Source organism: Phyllopteryx taeniolatus, chromosome 11 (assembly GCF_024500385.1).
Source record: "Phyllopteryx taeniolatus isolate TA_2022b chromosome 11, UOR_Ptae_1.2, whole genome shotgun sequence".
Taxonomy (NCBI): domain Eukaryota; kingdom Metazoa; phylum Chordata; class Actinopteri; order Syngnathiformes; family Syngnathidae; genus Phyllopteryx; species Phyllopteryx taeniolatus.
In genome coordinates this window covers 26,845,410-26,865,557 of record NC_084512.1, presented here as the reverse complement: position 1 = coordinate 26,865,557, position 20,148 = coordinate 26,845,410, and the positions used below count along the sequence as shown (strand labels likewise).

General features: G+C 42.7%; 1 protein-coding gene across 2 annotated transcripts in view; it reads left to right on the top strand.

Annotated features, from left to right (window-relative positions):
• Positions 1 to 19,003, top strand: part of anapc1 (anaphase promoting complex subunit 1) — a 33,300-nt gene extending 14,297 nt beyond the window's left edge. Inside the window, exons 21-53 of one of the 2 annotated variants that reach the window (XM_061790252.1) lie at positions 72 to 188; positions 292 to 461; positions 3,388 to 3,479; positions 3,547 to 3,695; positions 4,550 to 4,628; positions 5,038 to 5,068; positions 5,874 to 5,950; positions 6,039 to 6,217; positions 6,318 to 6,404; positions 6,505 to 6,644; positions 6,740 to 6,858; positions 7,217 to 7,347; positions 7,429 to 7,569; positions 7,716 to 7,868; positions 8,372 to 8,453; positions 8,551 to 8,642; positions 9,400 to 9,534; positions 9,670 to 9,752; positions 10,289 to 10,367; positions 10,449 to 10,523; positions 10,820 to 10,875; positions 11,369 to 11,516; positions 11,585 to 11,781; positions 13,143 to 13,229; positions 13,693 to 13,810; positions 14,416 to 14,493; positions 14,591 to 14,658; positions 14,754 to 14,892; positions 15,202 to 15,288; positions 15,978 to 16,073; positions 16,146 to 16,335; positions 17,138 to 17,269; positions 17,671 to 19,003. In XM_061790252.1, the coding sequence (XP_061646236.1) occupies positions 72 to 188; positions 292 to 461; positions 3,388 to 3,479; positions 3,547 to 3,695; positions 4,550 to 4,628; positions 5,038 to 5,068; positions 5,874 to 5,950; positions 6,039 to 6,217; positions 6,318 to 6,404; positions 6,505 to 6,644; positions 6,740 to 6,858; positions 7,217 to 7,347; positions 7,429 to 7,569; positions 7,716 to 7,868; positions 8,372 to 8,453; positions 8,551 to 8,642; positions 9,400 to 9,534; positions 9,670 to 9,752; positions 10,289 to 10,367; positions 10,449 to 10,523; positions 10,820 to 10,875; positions 11,369 to 11,516; positions 11,585 to 11,781; positions 13,143 to 13,229; positions 13,693 to 13,810; positions 14,416 to 14,493; positions 14,591 to 14,658; positions 14,754 to 14,892; positions 15,202 to 15,288; positions 15,978 to 16,073; positions 16,146 to 16,335; positions 17,138 to 17,269; positions 17,671 to 17,813 (3,750 nt within the window). In that variant the 3' untranslated portion in view covers positions 17,814 to 19,003. Of the gene's footprint in view, positions 1 to 71; positions 189 to 291; positions 462 to 3,387; positions 3,480 to 3,546; positions 3,696 to 4,549; positions 4,629 to 5,037; positions 5,069 to 5,873; positions 5,951 to 6,038; positions 6,218 to 6,317; positions 6,405 to 6,504; positions 6,645 to 6,739; positions 6,859 to 7,216; positions 7,348 to 7,428; positions 7,570 to 7,715; positions 7,869 to 8,371; positions 8,454 to 8,550; positions 8,643 to 9,399; positions 9,535 to 9,669; positions 9,753 to 10,288; positions 10,368 to 10,448; positions 10,524 to 10,819; positions 10,876 to 11,368; positions 11,517 to 11,584; positions 11,782 to 12,358; positions 12,488 to 13,142; positions 13,230 to 13,692; positions 13,811 to 14,415; positions 14,494 to 14,590; positions 14,659 to 14,753; positions 14,893 to 15,201; positions 15,289 to 15,977; positions 16,074 to 16,145; positions 16,336 to 17,137; positions 17,270 to 17,670 lie in introns of those variants that run through there. The other variant, XR_009790842.1, reaches the window with a different exon arrangement.
• Positions 19,004 to 20,148: the final 1,145 nt, after the last annotated feature.

Here is a 20,148-nt window from a genome sequence, read left to right as displayed (position 1 = left end):
CACATTTCTGTTCTAATTATGCCGAGTAATGAACTAATCAAACCCATGTGTGTTGCCTGCTCCCTGTTGAGGACTGGGAATACTTGCTGAGATGTCATTACCACCGCCAGATGGATTGTGTCGGCAGACCAGCGGACCCTAGTGGCTTCGGCGCGAGCGTCGCTCCGGAGGCGGAGGACCCGTCGTCGGTATGCGACCAAATCGATAACTACCAATGAACAGCGAAGACAAGTCTTAGACGTGTTTCTGAAAAGTTCACTTCACTTCCTGCGTCCCTTGTTTGATTTCCAGTCGTTGCTGCCCTCCGGCTCCTCGCCCACTTTGGACAATACGGCGCCCCTCTTCGCATACATTCCGCCCCTCTTTTACGTTCTCCACCTGCTCTACCAGGAGCTGCTGCTCAACGAGCTGCACCGGGAGAGGGCCTCGTCTCTGGTGTGTCTGCTGCAGCAGCTCGCCAGGTAACTGCCACTCGTCTCTTTGTGGAATCTGATTTGCTTGCTGGGTTCTGTGTAAAGGAGGCCGCTGTTTATGTCGCGCTCCTTCTAAGGAGCATTAAGGAACTCCACCTTCACTAATGAGCGTCTCATCTCAGGCGGATTGGTAGGTATTGAGAGCTTGGCACCTCGGGTGGCAGCTTTTACAATCGGCATGTGGCAACACTTGAAAAAGAAGAGGGAAAAAAAGCACCCCACAATCAAACTCCATTCCCAGAATGCTTCCATTGATGTACTTCAGACCAGATTTTGGTCAAAAGTACTGTTTCAAAGTCGAATAAAATGGGACGGTCTATTCATTGTTGAGATTCACGTGGTGAAAATGAGCACTGGCCAATTATGCTGAAGGGGCCTTTAGACTCCCACGCCACGTTCTCCGTCATTGTCACCAATCACAGCGCTCACTTAACCTTTGCCACTTTGTTTCTGTCACGCTGAAGAGGCCTGATTGTAGGAGGTGTGTTCAGCAGGGACGCAGTCAGGACAAATAGTTTAACCCACGAGCAGAAAAAAGTGTACACACCCCTGTTCAAATGCCAGGTTAAATAAGGCCAAGTTAAAAGAATTACTTTTATACTTTATTCATCATTAATAGAGGGCTAGAACATGTACAAGTCAATGTATTCATTTTTAATATCTTTTGGCGATGGGAGGTAACAACTGAGATAATGGGGAGCACTGGTGTATGTCTGCTGCTGAGCCACCCGCTTAAATGGGTTTGTCGATTCTGAACACAGCCACATCCCAGTTCTCCGAGGGGGGGTGCACACTTGTGCAATCACATTATTTCAGCCAGTTATTTTTACGTCCCCTCATCAAAAGATTTTATTTCAGTTGAGTTGTACAGGTTGTAGGTGACATTAATGGAGGGAAAAGCTTTAAAATTATTCATCTTGGTATCATTATTTTTAATATGCCCAAAACCTGGCATTTCATCAGGTGTGTGTATACTTTTTATATCCACTGCAAGTACACAAAATGTTACTTTTTTTCCTTCCCATTGAGAATTTCTGACATGATTTCTTCTATTGTGTTAAGATTTTATTTTTACAATCATTTGATCCTCTCCACTCCTCCAGAAAAAGTTACACATATTCGACTTTTGGATGGAATTCCAGGATAAACCCAGAATTGACTGTAACCTTTAAAGGTATTTTTAAATGTTTTTTTATTTTATTGTATTTTTTTCACGTCTTCGGTTCATCCTGAAATTTCACCCCAAAGCCCAAGATCCCTAACGCTTTGTGAGTGGTGTATTACATTTGACAAAACGTACTCGCTGTTCACCCTTTGATTTTTGAGAAATGTCGAAGCGGGTCTGTCTCTCGCTTCTGTTTTTGCTTCGGTTCAATTATTTTTTTTTTCATCGCACCACATCTTTTTTCTTTTTTTTTTTTTTTTTTTTTAAAACTGCCTTGTCCGCTTTTATAGTCCACCAATTCGGATAAATGGGCACGTAGAGCTGAGTGGGATGAAGCTCTGTGCTAAATTAAAAATCATTGATTATGTGAAGTTAAAAAAGGGAACGTGTCTGACTCAGAACGCGCGTAATTAGCACGCCACAACAAAGCTGAATGTCACGGGGAGAGGAGAAGCAATTTTTTTTGTCCTGGTTTTACACATGCATGGCGCTTACTTACTGTTCATGTCTGTACTTGTCTTGGGGCCTCTTTGTTTCTTCACAAAGCGGCTGAAATCATCATCCCGTAGGTCTGCTGTCATCTTCCAGCACTCAGGCCCCCTCCTCCTCTTCCTGCACTCGTTGCATGAAGACGAAGGGGAGGCAGGTGAAATATTTATTAGCGCGGAGAGTGACACAACAATTATCTTGAGTAGCAAACGGACCGTGGCCACGTGTCCAGCGATGCCATTCGACACACGTGTAAATAAACTCAGTGGCTTTGTGGAGCAAATACAGGCTGAATGTACATAATATTTTATTATTATCTGAAAGAGTCAGTAAACTCCCCACATGAGCTGTTTTTCCATCTTATGGCAGACCATGCTTTTATGATTAAGACCATTCCAATTTAGTGCTTATGTGTAGTATGTTTCTATGTAATGACACTGTCGCAATTGACTTTTGCCCACCGTGCCCTGTGACGTATTGTATAATGCCATTGCTATTTTGCATCTTGCCATTGTGATCAATATTGTTCAGCAGCAGACTATGTGATGAATGTTGCCCACTCCACATCCATTGCGGCCTGGTCATCTGGAAGGGGGAATGATTACATTGCATTTAACATTTATATTTTATTAAATTATTGGGAAATTATGATAAACAAATGAGAAATAATCATCTTTTTTATTATTATTAACCTTTATTTAACTTTGTTGTTTATTGAACTCAAGATTCAAAATCTCAAGTTAAATGTCAGTGCGAATGGTTGTTTGTTTATATGTGCCCTGCGATTGGCTGGCGACCAGTTCGGGGTGTACCCCGCCTCTCGCCCGAAGATAGCTGGGATAGCGGTACAGAAAATGGATGGACGGAAGTTAAAGTGATAGAGTGTCCTGGTCAAGAAGTATTATTTTCTTATTAAAATAAACAATTTTACACGTTTGACATTTGACACATTTTAACATAATTAGCTGACCCATGTTTAGGTACAAAATTGAATGTGGTCTTTGAGCTCCAAAGTTTGTTAGAATGTAAAGGGTGATACATTTAATTGGAAAATATCTTACTGGATCTGTCCTATTATTTACTGTATTTCTACGTCAAATGGAAAATGTAATTAAAAGCAACAAATCTGGGAATTGCACAGTACTACACACAGTAATATGCCAGGTATACAAGTACATCAAGAACCGACACTGTCATATGTCCATTGAAAAGTATTTTTCTGCACTATCCCGAGTGATGTAAACGCAATTTTCTCTGCAGGGACCTCCAGTTGGACGACTATGTGGATCTGTACTGGAGAGACTACCCCTCATTAATGAGTGGATTGACAGAGAGCTGCCTCATGGACCAGTGTAAGACTTCAGAATGCACTTTTGGGTGCAACAAATGCCTCTTTTCACACTTCCTATATTTCGTCAGCTCTGATTGATCAGATGCAGCATCCTTCCTTCCTGCGGGCGGAGCCTCCCTGCATCTTCAGCTGGCTTAGTTGCTGCCTACGAGGAGAGGAGGTCCCGCCTTTCCCCTACCTGCCCGGCATCTGCCACAGGGTCCGGCTGCTGGTTCTGGTACGTCTGCTCTCGTACACCCTAAAGTCATTAAACATGTCCAAAATCACAAAAACAAAAGCATAGTTGTTGGATATGAGCGATGTCTTTTGTACATGGTTTGAGTGCGTAAGGGTAAAGAGTTCTCCGTGTGTGTATGTTGCATGAAGGGCAATTATGCCCTTTTATTTGTCGAGAAGTGCACATACTGTAATTTGCCAGTGCGCCGGATGGGTTCAACCTTTGATTCATCCAGCAAGGAACACAACCTTCCTTGTTATGTATGATGCAATTAGAAGTAGTCTCGCTTTTAAACATTTGTTTTGTGGTGACTAATTCATAAAGGGGGCAGTACAGTGACGTAAACACACGATTGAATGTTTTGGACAAAAAAATTGACACCCGCTTGGATTGTTATAGTGTACAATTACTGTAATAACTTTTCCTATGCCCTGTACATTATCCATCCATCCATCCATCCATTATCTGAGCCGCTTATCCCCACAAGAGCCCTGGAGCCTATCCCGGCTATCATCGGGCAGGAGGTGGGGTACACCCTGAACCGCTTGCCAGCCAATCACAGGGCACATATAAACAAACAACTATTCGCACCCACATTCACACTTACGGGCAATTTTGAGTCTTCAGTCAACCTACCATGCCTGTTTTTGGGATGTGGGAGGAAACCGGAGTGCCCGGAGAAAACCCACGCAGGCACGGGGAGAACATGCAAACGCCACACAGGCGGGGCCGGGGATTGAACCCCGGTCCTCAGAACTGTGAGGCAGATGTTGTAACCAGTCGTCCACCGTGCCGCCCCCTGTACATTAATTTCTCGGATTTATTATGTTTTTTTTCTTTCTGTCTACTGTCAGAGTTACGCTCTGTACATCCGTGGTGACGACAATGCCACCACATCCAACGTGTCCAAGTACCTGGTGAAGCTCTCTGCAGGTCAGTGCGCATGCCATCAACCACCGCGTGTGTGCATGTCTGTCAAGCCCTGCACACTGCCTCAGGAAGCAAAAATAAAAGCGTGTGACACGGGATTAGCTGTCACATGGGGTTTTTTTTTGAAAAGGAGATTGTGGTGACGACAACTCCCTGCTGGTATTTGATGTGGTATTCAAAATCACTGACTAAAGATTGGACATTGACTTCCGTATATAGTGTAATAGCAATCCGGGCCTTTATTTTTGTGCGTGTTCACCCAAATGTTATCGTCTCCCAAGGTGGGAACAATCGAGCATCGAATGTGCTGACGCATTTTCAATTTGCGCCCTCCGAATGCAAACAATACACCAGAGGCGCGGTGGCACTAATTATTGAACTCGTTGACCTCTTTCTGTCTTTCTTTCGTCAGGCCAGAAGATCACTGAGCCACAGTACAGAAGGTAAATCAGCTCACAGTGCTCATTTGTCCATTGCATTGAACAGAAATAGAAATACGATTAATGCAACAAAATTAACAAGTCATAGATTTATTCTATTAATCCTCATAAATAAATCAATGATGATTAAAAAGTAGTACTGTGTAGAGCAACAGGGATGGGAAAAGCAGGTTTGTACTTAAGTTTAATTCATTGGGGTGTTTCTTGTCATTTTCCAATCCAAAATGTTAGTAACAGCTCTCGATATGCTTTACAACCACAATAAGAAACATAGTAGTACTCAACAATTTGCAGTTTCTGTGCTCAGGCCAAAGCAATAAAAAGTATTTGGTGCTTCTTTTGGACAAAAGTAGTGCTTTGCCACCATCTTGTGGCTTCTTGATGACAACGGAACTATGTTGAAGGGAGTCGAGGAGTTTGATTTCGACAAAAGTAGTGATTTGCGACCATCTTATGGCATCTATAGGTAATTATAATCCTTTTTGTGAGGGCGCCGTTAATTACTGGCAGATTTTGGCTATTTGCAGCAGGTTTGGCCCCTATCCCCCGCATTCTAGGTTCTAATCCAAAAAATGAAATTTGAAGGGTTAAAAAAAATACAAAGAAATTGATCTTTTACACTAATGACTAGATCTCATGTTAGTTAATAACAAATTGCAGTAAAAGAAGAAAAAAAATACATTATTTGATTATAAAAGTTGGAAGGGGGGTAAAATTGAACAAAGACGGTGGTTATTTCATTTGTGTATTTTTATTTTTGATTTATTATAATTAATGTATTCGTCATGTTTTTTTGTCTCGATTGCAGACAAACGAGTGTGAATCCAGTCAAGTCTTGCAGTGAGACTCTCGCTGAGCAGCTCGTGGTCTGGCTCACCTCGCAAGGTAAACCTCTTTCTGTTGCTTTTATCACACTTTCAATGGATATTTTTGTTTTTAGACAAATATTGTTGCCTTGCCTTCTGTGGCTCAGGGTTCACCCTCAAGGACTTGGAGTCGGTGCCGTTCGGCGCGGCTCTGCCCATCCGAGACGCCGTCTACCACTGCCGGGAGCAGCCGTGCGCCGATTGGTCGGAGGAAGTTTGCCTGCTGATCGGCCGGCAGGACCGCACCAGACAAGCCCACAAGATGACGCTGGCGAAGAGCAAAGCTGTGAGTCTGAATATGTTTAAAAGTCATCACTACAGTGTAAATATTTCATATTGTACTGTTGCGTGTGTGTGTGTGTGTGTGTGTGTGTGTGTGTGTCCAGTCTGTGGGTTCCAGTTTGTCCTTAGATCCTCCCGCGACCACAGAGGCAGACGAGGAGGAGGATGGAATGTCGGACATCATCCAGGAGGTACACCTGGTCGTCGAGCAGACAGCGCATCCACCGCAAAGTATCACTGGATGACAAAAACCTGCAGTTCTGAGCGGTTGTTATCGCACACACTCAATAGGTCACAGGGCTGATCTGGAGTCAGGATCTGAGGATCCAGGAGGTCCGAAGGCTCCTGCAGAGCTCCAAGCCAGTCCGGGTCAGCGTGGTCCAGCTCCCAGAAGTCTCAGACCATGAGTACATAGAGGAGAAAGAGAACAAGTGAGTCCCCCTTTGCCCGTGTCCTAGAACGAATAAGTAATATCTTTCACTTCATTCATTTGAATGCCTTCTTTATCACCTTGCGCCTTTTCCAGACTCCTTCAGCTGTGTCAAAGGACTATGTCCCTCCCAGTGGGAAGGGGCCTCTTCACTCTGTTCTCCTACCAGCCTGTACCCACGGAACTTTTGCCCATACCCAAACTCAACCTCACAGGTAATGAAATAACAGTGGTGCCCTTAGATACAAGTAATAATGAACAATATCCCAAAAGACTTAAGAAATATTTTCAAACTTATATGGTTTACAGATGATTTGATTCCCCAAAAATGCACAGGAAGTTGATATTTGACCGTATTTAGAGTAATTATCCCTTTACTACTGCGTTAGCGTAGGCCAGCGCTAAATTAAGGCGAGGTACATCTTTGGGTGACGTCGCCGCCGTAGGAACAGAACCCCTTCGGAGCCAGGACCCTTGTAAACAAATGAATTTGATTTAGCCATGAGACTGCTTCAAAATACCGATTAATTCTGACATTGTGTTCGTAACGTTGCACGTTTGCATGTGGCCTAGGTCGTGCCCCGCCCAGGAACACCATGGTTGACCTGAACAGTGGCAACATTGACGTTCCCGCTAACATGACCAGTTGGCCCAGCTTCCACAACGGCGTGGCTGCCGGACTCAAGATTGCGCCCGCGTCGCAGGTGAGACTCCACAACCGGGCTGTGACCTGTTCTCGTGGTTATGCGCAAATAAACGAAGTGGCCCGCCGCTCGTGTGTTCAGGTGGACTCGGCTTGGATCATTTACAACAAGAACAAGAACCAAGAGATGGCCAATGAGCACGCTGGCTTCCTCATGGCGCTGGGCCTCAACGGGCACCTCACTAAGCTGGGGACACTCAACATACACGACTACCTCAACAAGGTGCTCATGACTCTTTGTAAAGTGCATCCGGAAAGTATTGACAGCACTTGACTTTTTCCACATTTTGTTATGTTCGAGCCTTATTTAAAAGAAAAACCGAAGCAAAACTATAGCTTAAGAGCTCAACTTGAGCATGTCTCTGACAGGGCCACGAGATGACCAGCATCGGGCTCCTACTGGGCGTGGCTGCGGCCCGACTGGGCACCATGGACGTGTCGACCACACGCCTGCTAAGCATACACATCCCCGCCTTGCTACCTCCCACCTCCACTGAGCTGGACGTTCCACATAACATTCAGGTATGATTATCATGCATCAATAATATGCTGGGTTTTTTTTTTAATGTGGATTTTCTACTGGAGCATGAATTTTATAGTGATGTGGTTTATACTTTTGCCTAAACAGTGGTGGCTTGAGATACAAGTTTAATTCATTCTGTGACCATGCTTGTAACTCAAGTTACTTGTATCGCAGATCATCTTTCGCCATTGAAATGAACGGAAATGCCATGAATCCGTTTCAGCCTCCCAAAAACAAACAACATAACATTTTGTCATGTGTTTTTCTAATGAGAAAAAAAAACACTCTATAATATTGCATTTCATTAAATAAAAAAAATACAAACATACATGAATGATGATTTGAGTTCAAATATCAGTTGCTTAAAGGGTTATAAGTGTGTTTCCCATTATGTATTAGCATTAAGCTAGAGGACGAAGTATGTGGTTCACCGTGGGTCACAGTGGGTACCTAAAGGCACCACTGTATTTTAAAAGGACACAATTTTCCCCTCTGTTTGCAGGTTGCGTCTGTAATTGGCATTGGGCTTGTGTACCAGGGAACAGGGCACAGACACATTGCTGAAGTTCTACAGTCAGAGATAGGTGAGTAGAGTACTCATGGATTTATTGTCTTGCCACTTCATTAACACTAGCTACTACGTGCAGTAAGTGTTTCTGTATATGTGTGTGTTCATTTCAGGGCGACCTCCTGGTCCGGAGATGGAATGCTGCACAGACAGGGAGTCCTATTCCCTGGCTGCAGGACTTGCGCTCGGCATGGTCTGCCTCGGGGTAAGTCACATTGAAAAACACTATTTACTCTTAGGGCTGGGTGTTAATGAATTAAAGTGAATAAAATCCCCAAATTGTTTTATTAATTTTTTTTTTTCCCACAAAAATCTGAGTTACGATTTTGAATAGCTTTTCCCCTGTTTGCTAACAGAAAACTCAAATAACAATCAAAACAAGTTTTGCTTCTCTGGAATTTGCTGTATTTCTTCTGGTACCAAACCGTACTCCCAGCATTAACTTGCATCAACTTTCAAAGCTACAAAAAAAAAAATCATCTATCTTTTGTCCTTTTTTCAAAACTTAAACAGTATGTTGGACATTTTTAAATCTCCAACAATAGATCTTTTATCTTTTTTCTTTCTTTTTTTCCCTTTTTTTTTTTACTTTACAAAAAACAAAGCAATGGAAAATTTTACTTTACTAAATATCCAATACTGAAAACATTTTGTACTGCCAGTCTGAAAAGGAGTAGAACAAAATCCTAACCCTTCACCATTACCTCCATCAAGAAGTGCATTCCGATATACATAAATATACCATAATATATGCAGAATCAATCTCCACATATATACCCCCCAAAATACCTACAGTATATACATAGACCACATAGAAACACTTTTGCCTTTATAGGTGAGACAAGGCGACCTCTCCAAAATATTTCTATCTTGGAACCACGTACCTTGGTTCCAGAGTTTTCAACATGTTGGTAGATCATTGCTTTTGCAAAGTATACATTATTTCCTGTCCTCCCCTGCAGCAAGGCAGCAACCTGATCGGGATGAGCGACCTGAATGTCCCGGAGCAGTTGTATCAGTACATGGTAGGGGGACACCGCAGGGCCCCGGTCGGAGCCAGCAGAGAGAGACACAAGTCTCCCAGTTACCAGATCAAGGTACATTGAACAGTTTACAACACTGACAATCTTTTGCGGTGCGTAAATAACTGTATCACCCGAACAGGAACAGCACTTCTGGATGTGTTAATGGTAGTTTGCATACCGCTGAAGTGTATTAATGATTGTTTACAGGAGGGCGACACAATCAATGTGGATGTGACGTTTCCCGGAGCCACACTGGCTCTTGCCATGATCTACCTAAAGACCAACAACCGGTGAGAAAAGTGACCATTCTGATTGGGATTGCACACTGACTTCTGGGTGTTTTATTAAGCAGACACAGACAAACGGTCAAAACAGTGTTACTATTACTACTGCTTAAGCGATATTCAGTTGCACAGGGGTGAACATCTCCCGCTCTGGAGGGAGTCTCTGAGTCTTCAATAACACACAAAAAGAGTCACTACAGCTTTTTTGAAACATAGGAGAAGGGTTGGAAAACTTGCCGTGTTGGCAACACTGAGTAGCTACCGCTTTGTCGCAACACCATAGCTTTGCTCCCGGTTGCCAAAGTAACAAAAGCTTTACTCAGCATTTGTATATCTATGGATGCCTTTTTTGGTAAACTGCTTCAAAAGTCTTAATTCTTAATTAATTAATGAATTAATTCTAGGGCTGCTGCTGCTATTGAATTACATTTAGAATCGCTTTTTCTATCAATTATTCCATTGATTAATCAGATACAAATTTAATATGTTCGGTGGAGAGGGTGCAATGGAAACAAGCGTATTCATACTTTGTGCTTGACCAGGTCCATAGCTGATTGGCTGAAGCCTCCAGACACTTGGTTCCTGCTGGATTTCATCAAGCCCGAGTTTCTTCTGCTCAGGGTTAGTGTGCCGTATGAGATCATTTTTGCAATTTTGTACCACCACAATAATAGTTAATTCTCTCCTTGCTCCTCCCACAAGACCCTGGCCAGGTGTATCATCATGTGGGATGAAATCCTACCTAATAAAGAGTGGGTGAAAAGTAACGTACCTCAGGTGAGAAACCACACAAATAGAAAACATTTACCGGAATTTCTCATGTATAATGCACATATTTTTTCCCAAAATAATCTTCAAAATTCCATAGTGTGTGTATTACATAGCTGTAGTAAAAATGTCCTTCACTGTGAAATTAGGTCTATGAGTAGAAAAGCCATAAATTAGTTTTAAATCTTGTTTTCAATTTTGGGGGTGCGCCTGATGCTCGAGTGTATTCTACAGGAGATAGATATTATGGTACATTGTTTGTTTTGATTCACTGTTAAATGTATGCGTTTTTTGTTGTTGTTCAGATTATGAGGGGGACTCATTTGGACTCACCAGAAAACATTAACATGGAAACATGGATGTGAGTTTCTGACTTTATACCGCCATCCCTGTCATTATGTTCAGTCCCTGCTGTGAACTGAGAAAAAACAAGCGTAAATGATGCCTCCTCACCCTCATTAAAAAAAACAAAACATTTTCGATATATGTTTTGGTTTAAACCAGAAATATGAAGCAAATTATAGTCTCAAAACAAATGTGATAATATTTCAAGCCCATTTTACAGCATGCTGTACACTCTTAAAAACAAATGGCTTAGATGTTTCGATCTCGACAAAAAATGAAGTGCGCATGTACTGTACATATACAGTGCATGCGTCAAAGACTCTCGAACTTCCACGAACATCAGTTGAGCTGTATCACTTCAACAACCCTTGACACAAGGTTTTGGCACCATCATGTAGCTTCTTATTCTTCTATTCTTTATTCTAATATTGAACCACAAATATTCAGGGAATTATGGATTGTTCATTTTGTTCTCCACATTGACACGTGGTCTTTTTTCCTTCTCTCAGCCAAGTGCAGGACTACATCACGGCCGGAGCTTGTATGGCGCTGGGGCTGCGCTTCGCTGGTTCCGCCAACTCTGACGCCTTCGACTGTCTCTACGACTTTGCCAAGAGCTTCATGAAGGTCATGTCCTTCTACGGTACAGCCGCTGTGGTAAGTCTTTACATATATAATGGACAGACTGTGTTTATGTCCACCAACGTCCGCTCTCGTTCCCGCAGGAGCCGGGCTGCTACAACATGCAGACGGCGCTGTCCATGATTTTGTTGTCCATGTCCATGGTAATGTCCGGCACGGGCAACTTGAAGGTGCTGCAGCTCTGCCGCTTCTTGCACTACCGCACTGGCGGCGAGATGAACTACGGCTTCCACATGGCTCATCACATGGCGCTCGGCATGCTCTTCCTGGGAGGGGGAAGGTGCGACGCCAACATGAGCACACACAAAATGCCATTACATTGTTCCCCCATTATTCGTGAGGTATATGGACCAAAGTGCACTCAAGTCACCAGCACTTTGGCAGATAGTGAACAATTCTTCCAAAAAAAAGAAAACAAGTTGCTTGTTGCCACTCCCGGTTGAAGTTTACTGCCAAGCTAAGCAGAAGACAAAAAGATGTCCATGTTGTGTATTTAAAACAACCACATAGCTTTGCCGTACGAAGTTCTGCTAGCTTAATGCCAACAAACAATGCACGACGCCATAAATGGGCTAGCATTGATAGCATTGATCATGCGGTGTAACAACCCCGGTGACCTCACATTACGATACATGCGTTAAAAGAAGATAAGCACAAAATTAAGAATTTAAAACTCGCTACCTTAACTGTAACTCTGGTGCTTCCGTTGACTATTTATTTCATTGTCCTTTTGGAATCAAAAAGACAAAGAAAGAAAGACTTAAGAGCCATTTTTGTTCCCTGAAATTTGTCATCTCATTCTTACTTTAAATTTTCAAATAAATCATAGTACCCTATTTGTTTCTGTTCTTCTGTAGAAGGAAGGCTGGATATCATTCACTTCACATATCTACCTCCTATGCTGACCAAAATTCACAGTGCACCTCAACGAGCACCATAGCCGCCATCAGATAGACCTTCTGCGTGGAATGCTGCTCATTTCCAATGTAATTTTTATCCAACCAGAATGAATTCACATTCTGGTATTCTTTGTAAAAGAGTTGATAAAAATATTCCAACCATAGTCAGGGAAATAGCAATTTTCCATGGTTTTCTTGATAGTTACCAAACTCAATGGGAATACCATTAAGACGAAGCATGTCAAATAGGACATTAACTATTGTGGAATCAGCTGCATTTTTGTCATGTTCAGTGTATTCTTCAGGTAATATACCTTCAGTCTTACCAGGCATGGAAATGAACAAGAAATTGAAGAAACAAAGGTGGTCTAATAATTTTTTTCCATGGCTGTACGTAACACGGAAAGGCCATTTTCATGATGTGTAGCACAAGGAGATGCCATCCATTGTGAGTGAGAGTTGATCCATTGTCCCCCCCCCCCCGTCTCTTCTTTTAATAATAATAATGGCTCCTTTATTCGAAGTACACACTTAAAACAGCGGGAGCTATTATGTTGGAGAGGCTGGATGGTGTCAAGAGTTATTATCAAAACACAGCGAGACAGCAATGCTCCTACTCAAAATGGGGGGTGTACACTTTCACTGTACCTTTTTTTTTCGTTTTTGTTTTGCATGTCTCACATTTTTGGCAAGCAGTGATGGTTCAATAATAATAATAATGTTTTTTTTTGTTTTTTTTCAGGTTCAGCTTGAGCACCTCCAACTCAGCCATTGCCGCTCTGTTGTGTGCCCTCTACCCTCACTTCCCTTCACACAGCACTGACAACCGGTGAGATGAACACATCAATCATTTAAACAACTGCACCAAGGCAAATTTTTCACCTGTAATATCGCTCAGCGACTCAGGGGGTGCTATAGCCAGTGTTCCCAAAAATTTGAAATATGAATACAGTGCACATAGTCGCAGTTCGGCACCCCGCAGATTCACCTATTCGCAAACAACCCCAAAACTGCTCATTGGCCACCTATTCACGGTTTTTGTGGGTTAAAAAAAAAAAAATCAATATTTATTTTATTGTTTTCAATGCAATTATATATATACTTTCGCTATTCATGGTCCAGCCTGGTCCCTACCCCCTGCGAATATCGCGGATCTACTGTATATGTGTTACTACATGTCCTACCTAGGCACGGATATGGATTTTAAAAACAATTTCACAAGGCCTCAGAAATATTCATTAAGATGTTTTTGCCTTCCTCTTTTTTTTTTTGTCACGTCTATATCCTTGCAGCTACCACCTGCAGGCCCTGCGACACCTCACCGTGTTGGCCGCCGAGACCCGCCTCCTGGTGCCGGTGGACGTGGACTCCCTCAAGCCCTGCTACGCCCTCCTTGAGGTCACCTACAAGGTAACAGGGAGCACCGTTGAAGTCTTTGAGTCAATTCTACCACGTCATTGTACCTACTTCCTCTTTGTGGTTGCGCGTCCGTGGCGACACTTCCTCAAAGGTGAGAAAGTAACATGCAACATGTGCTGATTTCACTTCATCCACTAAACTGCCACTAAATTTGCCATCTATCAGTTGACATTGAAAAAAATGGCTCACTGTATGAAATGTAAGTGTTTTGTTGCTACGGCAGCTTTTTGTTTGTCCAGTTGCGATGCGTTAAAACCGCTATGCTTGCATTGTTTGGCTTGCATTTCCCTTTTCACTCGGGTCCTATTTCTTCTCATGCACGAAGTAATCGGGTTACTAACATACAGTAGATTCTTTTTAGTGCATGTAGAGCTTTCAAACTCGAACTAACCAATGTTTAATGTAGACACACATCTGACATAACAAAAGTGCCTTCATAAAGATAATAATGCTCACTTTTAATTAACACTGTTGCATATTCACATCAACAACACATGCTTAGTGTAATTGTAGTTTACAATGTTGTACACCTACACTGCGTTATTCAAATATTTTGGTTGCATGGTGAGACACTGATCTTTTCTGTCTCCTTGCAGAAAACCGAGTGGTACGACGAGACCACGGTGGAGCTAATGGCACCCACAATGCTGCCTGAGCTGCACCTCCTCAAGCGGGTAAAAAAAAAAAAATCAAAATGAATCATGACCACAGCGTCTCTGGACTAATGTGTTGATAGTTTAACATTGCTGCCTTATGTTTCCCTCCGGCCAGGTTCGAGTGAAGGGTCCTCGTTATTGGGAGCTTTCTATTGACCTGATCAAAGAAGGGCAGCACCTCAAGTGAGAAACGATGCTTTCCTCAAGGGGCGCACTGATCTTGTTTGCTTATTTGGTGGGCACATTTTAAACAACGGTTTGTCTCTGCCGCCACTCAGGTCCATCCTCTCCAGGGACGGCGTGCTGTACGTGAAACTCCGAGCCGGACAGTTGCCCTACAAGGACGACCCTCAGGGATGGAAGAGCCTGCTGGCCTCCGCTGTCAACCAGCGCAACTCTGGAGTCAGAGCCTTCAAGGTAACTCCTTCAGACTATTGAGAAAAATACACATTTGTTTGTGTAATGTAATGTAATGAAATGTCCCTACAGTGTGTTTTTTTTTTTTTTTCAACTTTATATACACAATACTGTTTACATAACATTTTTTCCTTTTCCGTTTGGCTCTATCGCGGCCATTTTTGGCCAATTGGAAAGCATTTAAACGACATTTTTAAATTCTGTTATTTACTGGATGAGTTTCATTCTAGACTCAAAACTTGAAACTTTTAGCTTTACCAGAATACATAACATTTGAAATGTCACTAATTGCCTGGCATGTGTGTGTAGCTGGAGGCCATCTCCACCTTCACCTCCGAGCCCGCCCTGCTCTCCTTCGCCGAGTTCTTCTGCAAGACGTCGGACGGAATGAAGCACGTGAGTAGACGCCGTTCGCCACAAGCAGGTGCTCGCAAGGTAGTTGTGCGCGCACGAACGCCATCCTCATGGTGGTGCTAGAGATAAACTGCTCTGGTTAATGTTCATTGAGCTTCACGAGAACACGTGTGGCACCCAAATGTGTGGAAATATTTTTGGGGACAGTAAAAATTATGCAGAGCGGTGGTAATGGAGGAACCAGCAAACACATTTTTTAAATACAATTGGAGAGAGGATATTCTTAGAAACTGCATGACTCTAATAGGAACGTGTCTCAGTACATGATGTACACTTTCTACAGTGAGCATTTGAGTTGGGTTGCCCCTTCCTTCCTTAAAGATCACTGTTCCCATCTTGCAGGAGAAATTGTCGTTTTGTAGTGTAACATTGTTTGATTAAATTTATGCCATCATGAACCAATCAATTCAAGCCACTCATTGACACACATCTGTCGGGAATATCCCCGATATTCATGGGGGATAGGCACAGGGCCCAACTGCGAATTTCCTTGAATAATTGACACGCCTCTAAAAGGGATTTTAATTGCCTATAGTAATCGTTTAAAACATAAATATACCTCAAACTATGATATTGGGCTGCACGATATGATTTTGATTTCTCCTGTAAATCACGATGTAAATGTTAAAATCAACCCATTGATGCATAAAATGACACCAGTATCCTTGCAGAGGGAGGAGACGGTAGCGTTGTTCTCGGCCATGTTGTACGAGTGTGTGACGCGGGAATGTCCGGAGATGCTGCCCACGTACGTCGCTATCGAGCAGGTAATCGCATCGACGGGCCCGCTTGTCCGACATGGCTCGCATCGCGTCTCTAACGGGGTCTCCTCGCCTTAGGGGGTCGGTGCTCTGTGTCGCGGCGAACTGCAGCACAGCTTCGCCTTGTGGCAGATGCGTCTGGTGGTGGAGCTGTGGGACAGCCGGGTGCTGCGGCGTCCCGCCAACTGCCGCGACGCCTTGCTCTCCTCGGAGTTCTTACCCGTCATGAAGAACAAGGTGGACGTGGCGCTGGACCAATGGCTCAAAGGTAAAAGCTCAAGTAGGGTAATAAATGTATGGTGTTACCTTTGCTCTCAAATTTCGGATTTTAATGAATACAAAAAATCTTGGCACCAAGATGCCTTAAGATGGTGCCAAATCAATGCTTACGTATTAGAATGGGCTACGGATTGAGCACAGAAACAGCAAATAGAATTTTCAGCGAATAACGAAGTATAGTTTCCCAAAGAAAGTCCACACATTAGATTTTGTGTATAGTAAATCATGAGTATGATGGGGAACATTGTATTAAAAACAAGTTTTGCTTGCTGGGATTTATTTAAATTCTCCTGATACCAAACAGGCCTTGAAGCATTTTTTTCAATATTTTTTTTCTTTACAGATCAAGTGAATATAATTGCTTTCTAGTGGGTAAAAATAAAATCCCTTTGGTCAAAACATGTATGTAAACACAGTTCTTTATAAATTAACATTTTAAATGTTCAACAATTTAATATAAAATGAGCCGTCGAACCGAATGGCTCGGCCGGTCCCGGTTTAGTTATCTCGCTGCCTCAAAACAGGTCGTAAATAGGGGAAAAGACTGTCACGTTTGATGCCGCATCATTTTGAACCAAACACAACTTGGTATTTGATCCAAGTGTTTTTTTTGGACACAAACTTAATACAGTATTATTTCAAGCCTCTTGTAACATCAACACCACCAACATTTACATTGAAAAATAAACCCTGGGGGGTTTTTCTGAAGATTTCTCACTGGTGGCAAATATTGCAAATCAGTAGGATTCTTGAAAGCGCAAAGAAACTATTATGTGCATTTGTTCCTCCAGACAACAGCTCAGCGTTGAGGGCTTACGTTCGCGGCGAGGTCCCCTTGGATGGTGCCCGTTCTCCCATGTTGGCCTGCTTCCTGGTCTATCGCTCTGTGCCCTGCCTCAGGAACAAACTTGCGCAGCTTCATGGTAGGAAATGGTTGAAGGATGCTGTGGGTCGGAGACACTCTCTTTTGGGGCGGTACGATGTCAATTTCCTGAATTGCCACGTAACGCTGGCTCACAGACGCATTATCAGAACAAGGCAGATAAAAGATGCAAAAGCAAGCCCTGCAAATGAAAAACTGGGAGTAATTCTCTCCACCTAAACATTTTTACAATTGTTTATGTTAACAGTTGAGACTGTAAATATACCACAAACTATGATGATCTCAAAACACTTGGATATCATTTCAAAATCATCTTACATTACCCTGAAACACATCACATGGCTCGCAGATTATTTGATTTTGTAAAAAAAAAAAAAAAAATGCACCGGAAGAGTTTTCCGTAACTTCCACGAACAACTGTTGCGTCCTCTCCTCTCCAAGGGTGCACTTCGCTCAGGGACTTGTTGACCAGCAGCGGCCGGTTGGGAATCCCGCTCAGAGACCTGCTGAGGCTCGCTCCCGTCCTGCTGGAGGCCGCAACCGGGCCGCTGACGCTGCCTGGCTTCCCGATGCTCGCACGGTGAACCTTGAGTTCTTTCATAGCCTTATACGACCTTCGAACAACAGACAGACAAGGTGGCCTTTCTGCATGTGTTACAGGTAATCTGGAAGGAAATCTGTATGGGAATGCAGACTTAGTTTCTTCCCATTTGTAAATAGAATGTTTCTATGTAGTTCTCTGTAAAGTTGAAGGTTGCTGGCCGGTTTGTCGACTCGCGCAAAGACACAAGTGTTTCTGTGTCGAAGATAAAGACCCTGCACGCAGTTTATTTTTGTATTTGCTCCTGGTCAGGTTCACTGAATGCTGGGAGCACACACTAAAATACACTACTCACAAAAAGTTACGTGATATTGGGCTTTAAAATGAAATTTCAGGTTGAACCTAAATGCATTATAACTTTTACAGGTGAACTTAATTCAACCGCTCCAACTGTTGATTGTTTCAGTACTGTAAAGGTTTTGGTGTATTTTAGGTTCATCCTAAAATTTCACCCAAAAGCCTAATATTCCTAACTTTTGGTGAGTTGTGTATGTTTGTGTGTGGTTGGCAATGTTCCATGAAAGTCATTCAAAACTGAGTAAGTAATTAAAAACAGGCGTTTGCTTGGTTCCGGGTGTTCCCCCCCCTCCACCCCCACCCCCCCACACATGACAGGACTCGCAGTGTTCGCTTGCAAAATTAGTGACTCAACCAAGTTTGACTTCTTATGTGTCTGATGTCATGAATTAAAAAAAAAAAAAGATATGCCTCAAAAAAATTCCTTTAGTAGCAACGCATTTGTTGTGTTTTGGTATCACACATTTACAGGCACTTACAAAAACACTCGTGTGTGTGTGTGTGTGTGTGTGTGTGTGTATGAACTCCCTCTGGGCTTTAAGGCCCATGAACTTTAAATTCTCATTTGAATAAAAACAGATTTAAAAAAGCAAAACTCCTCTTGGAAGCAAATTGTGAAATTATGATGTAATAACTTACTAATTCATATCATTTGAAGATATTAGTTATGTTAGTGTTCCTTTTACTGTAATTACTTTTATCACCAAACAACTTTGTATTATGACAGAATATTTAACTTTAGCCTTTAAAACCTGCCAAATCAGTAGATTACGCATGATAAAAAAAATGAGCAACTCAAAACAGTACTAATAAGCCTACTTTTTAAAAACTTTTTCCTCACCCAACACCATGAAAACCTCAATAAAAAATGTAATTTCACGTGCAGTGTTATCGTTGATCCTTTGTACAATGACTGACAAATGGACTGCCCAATGACTGCAGGAACAGAGCCTGAAAAGCAAGCCAGCCAATGACTTCACAGCCACGTGTGTGTTTTTGCATGATAGTATTTCAGCTAGGGGTCGGCTGTCACCTGACAGTGGCTCTGGATATTTCCCCAGCCTAGCTCCCAAATCACAGGCAAAGGAGCTCAGCATTATCATCACCAGCTGAATTTTTTCATCAGAACGTTTGCAGTCTTTTAAGTGGCTCTTTCTTTAGTCTGGAGATCAGAACTTTTTTTTTTTTTTTTTATTATGTTTCTTCCGAAGGCGTGTACATTCCAGCAGTGGTTGTGGCACTTGAAAGTGGTGGACAAGCAGCATTTATGCCTAACAATGTCTTCTAATCTCCAGTTTTCCAGCAGCTGTGAGAACATTCCTCAGCAAATGAGAAACACGCAAACAAACAAGCAAGCAAGTGGCCCACCCAGTCTCCTCTCACGCTCCCTTCCAACTATGTTCATGCAACTGCGCTCCGTTAATGCGCTCTATGTTGCGTCTGACTGCGCTATCGCGGTCAAACTTGCGAGATAGCCAGGCCTTCAGTGGCCTGCGTGTGCGTTCAGCTCGCTGATAGCGAGTGTCTTCCGTTTCCTGGAAGTCACTTCATCTCATCTTTAAATGCTCACGAGGGTCCAAACTGCGAGTGTCTTCCGGATGATCAAAGATGTTCAGGTTTTAAAGTGTCTCCGGTTTTGCTTCCTGAAAATCCCTTCTCAAGACTTTTAAGTAAATTATTAACATTCCACACCCACATTGTGGAGTCCTCATGCCAAGACCACGAGATGAAATGCTGTAACATCCTGCAGACGTTTTTTGCCCCTCCCATCCCTTTTCTACACTCATATTTATCTACTGTATAACAAAGACAACACACGCTTGCTCATTTAGTGCATTTTAAAGCCTTGTGCCATCCATTTATGTCCTCCTATTTTATTACTTCCTTTTTAAAGTAATCATAGGCAAGTATTATCACATGCACTTCATTATCTCAGGACTGTTCGTGTAATAAAAATACAGAGAACTATAAAAATATACATCACATGCAGTATGGCAGCACGGTTACCTCCTGTTTAGCAC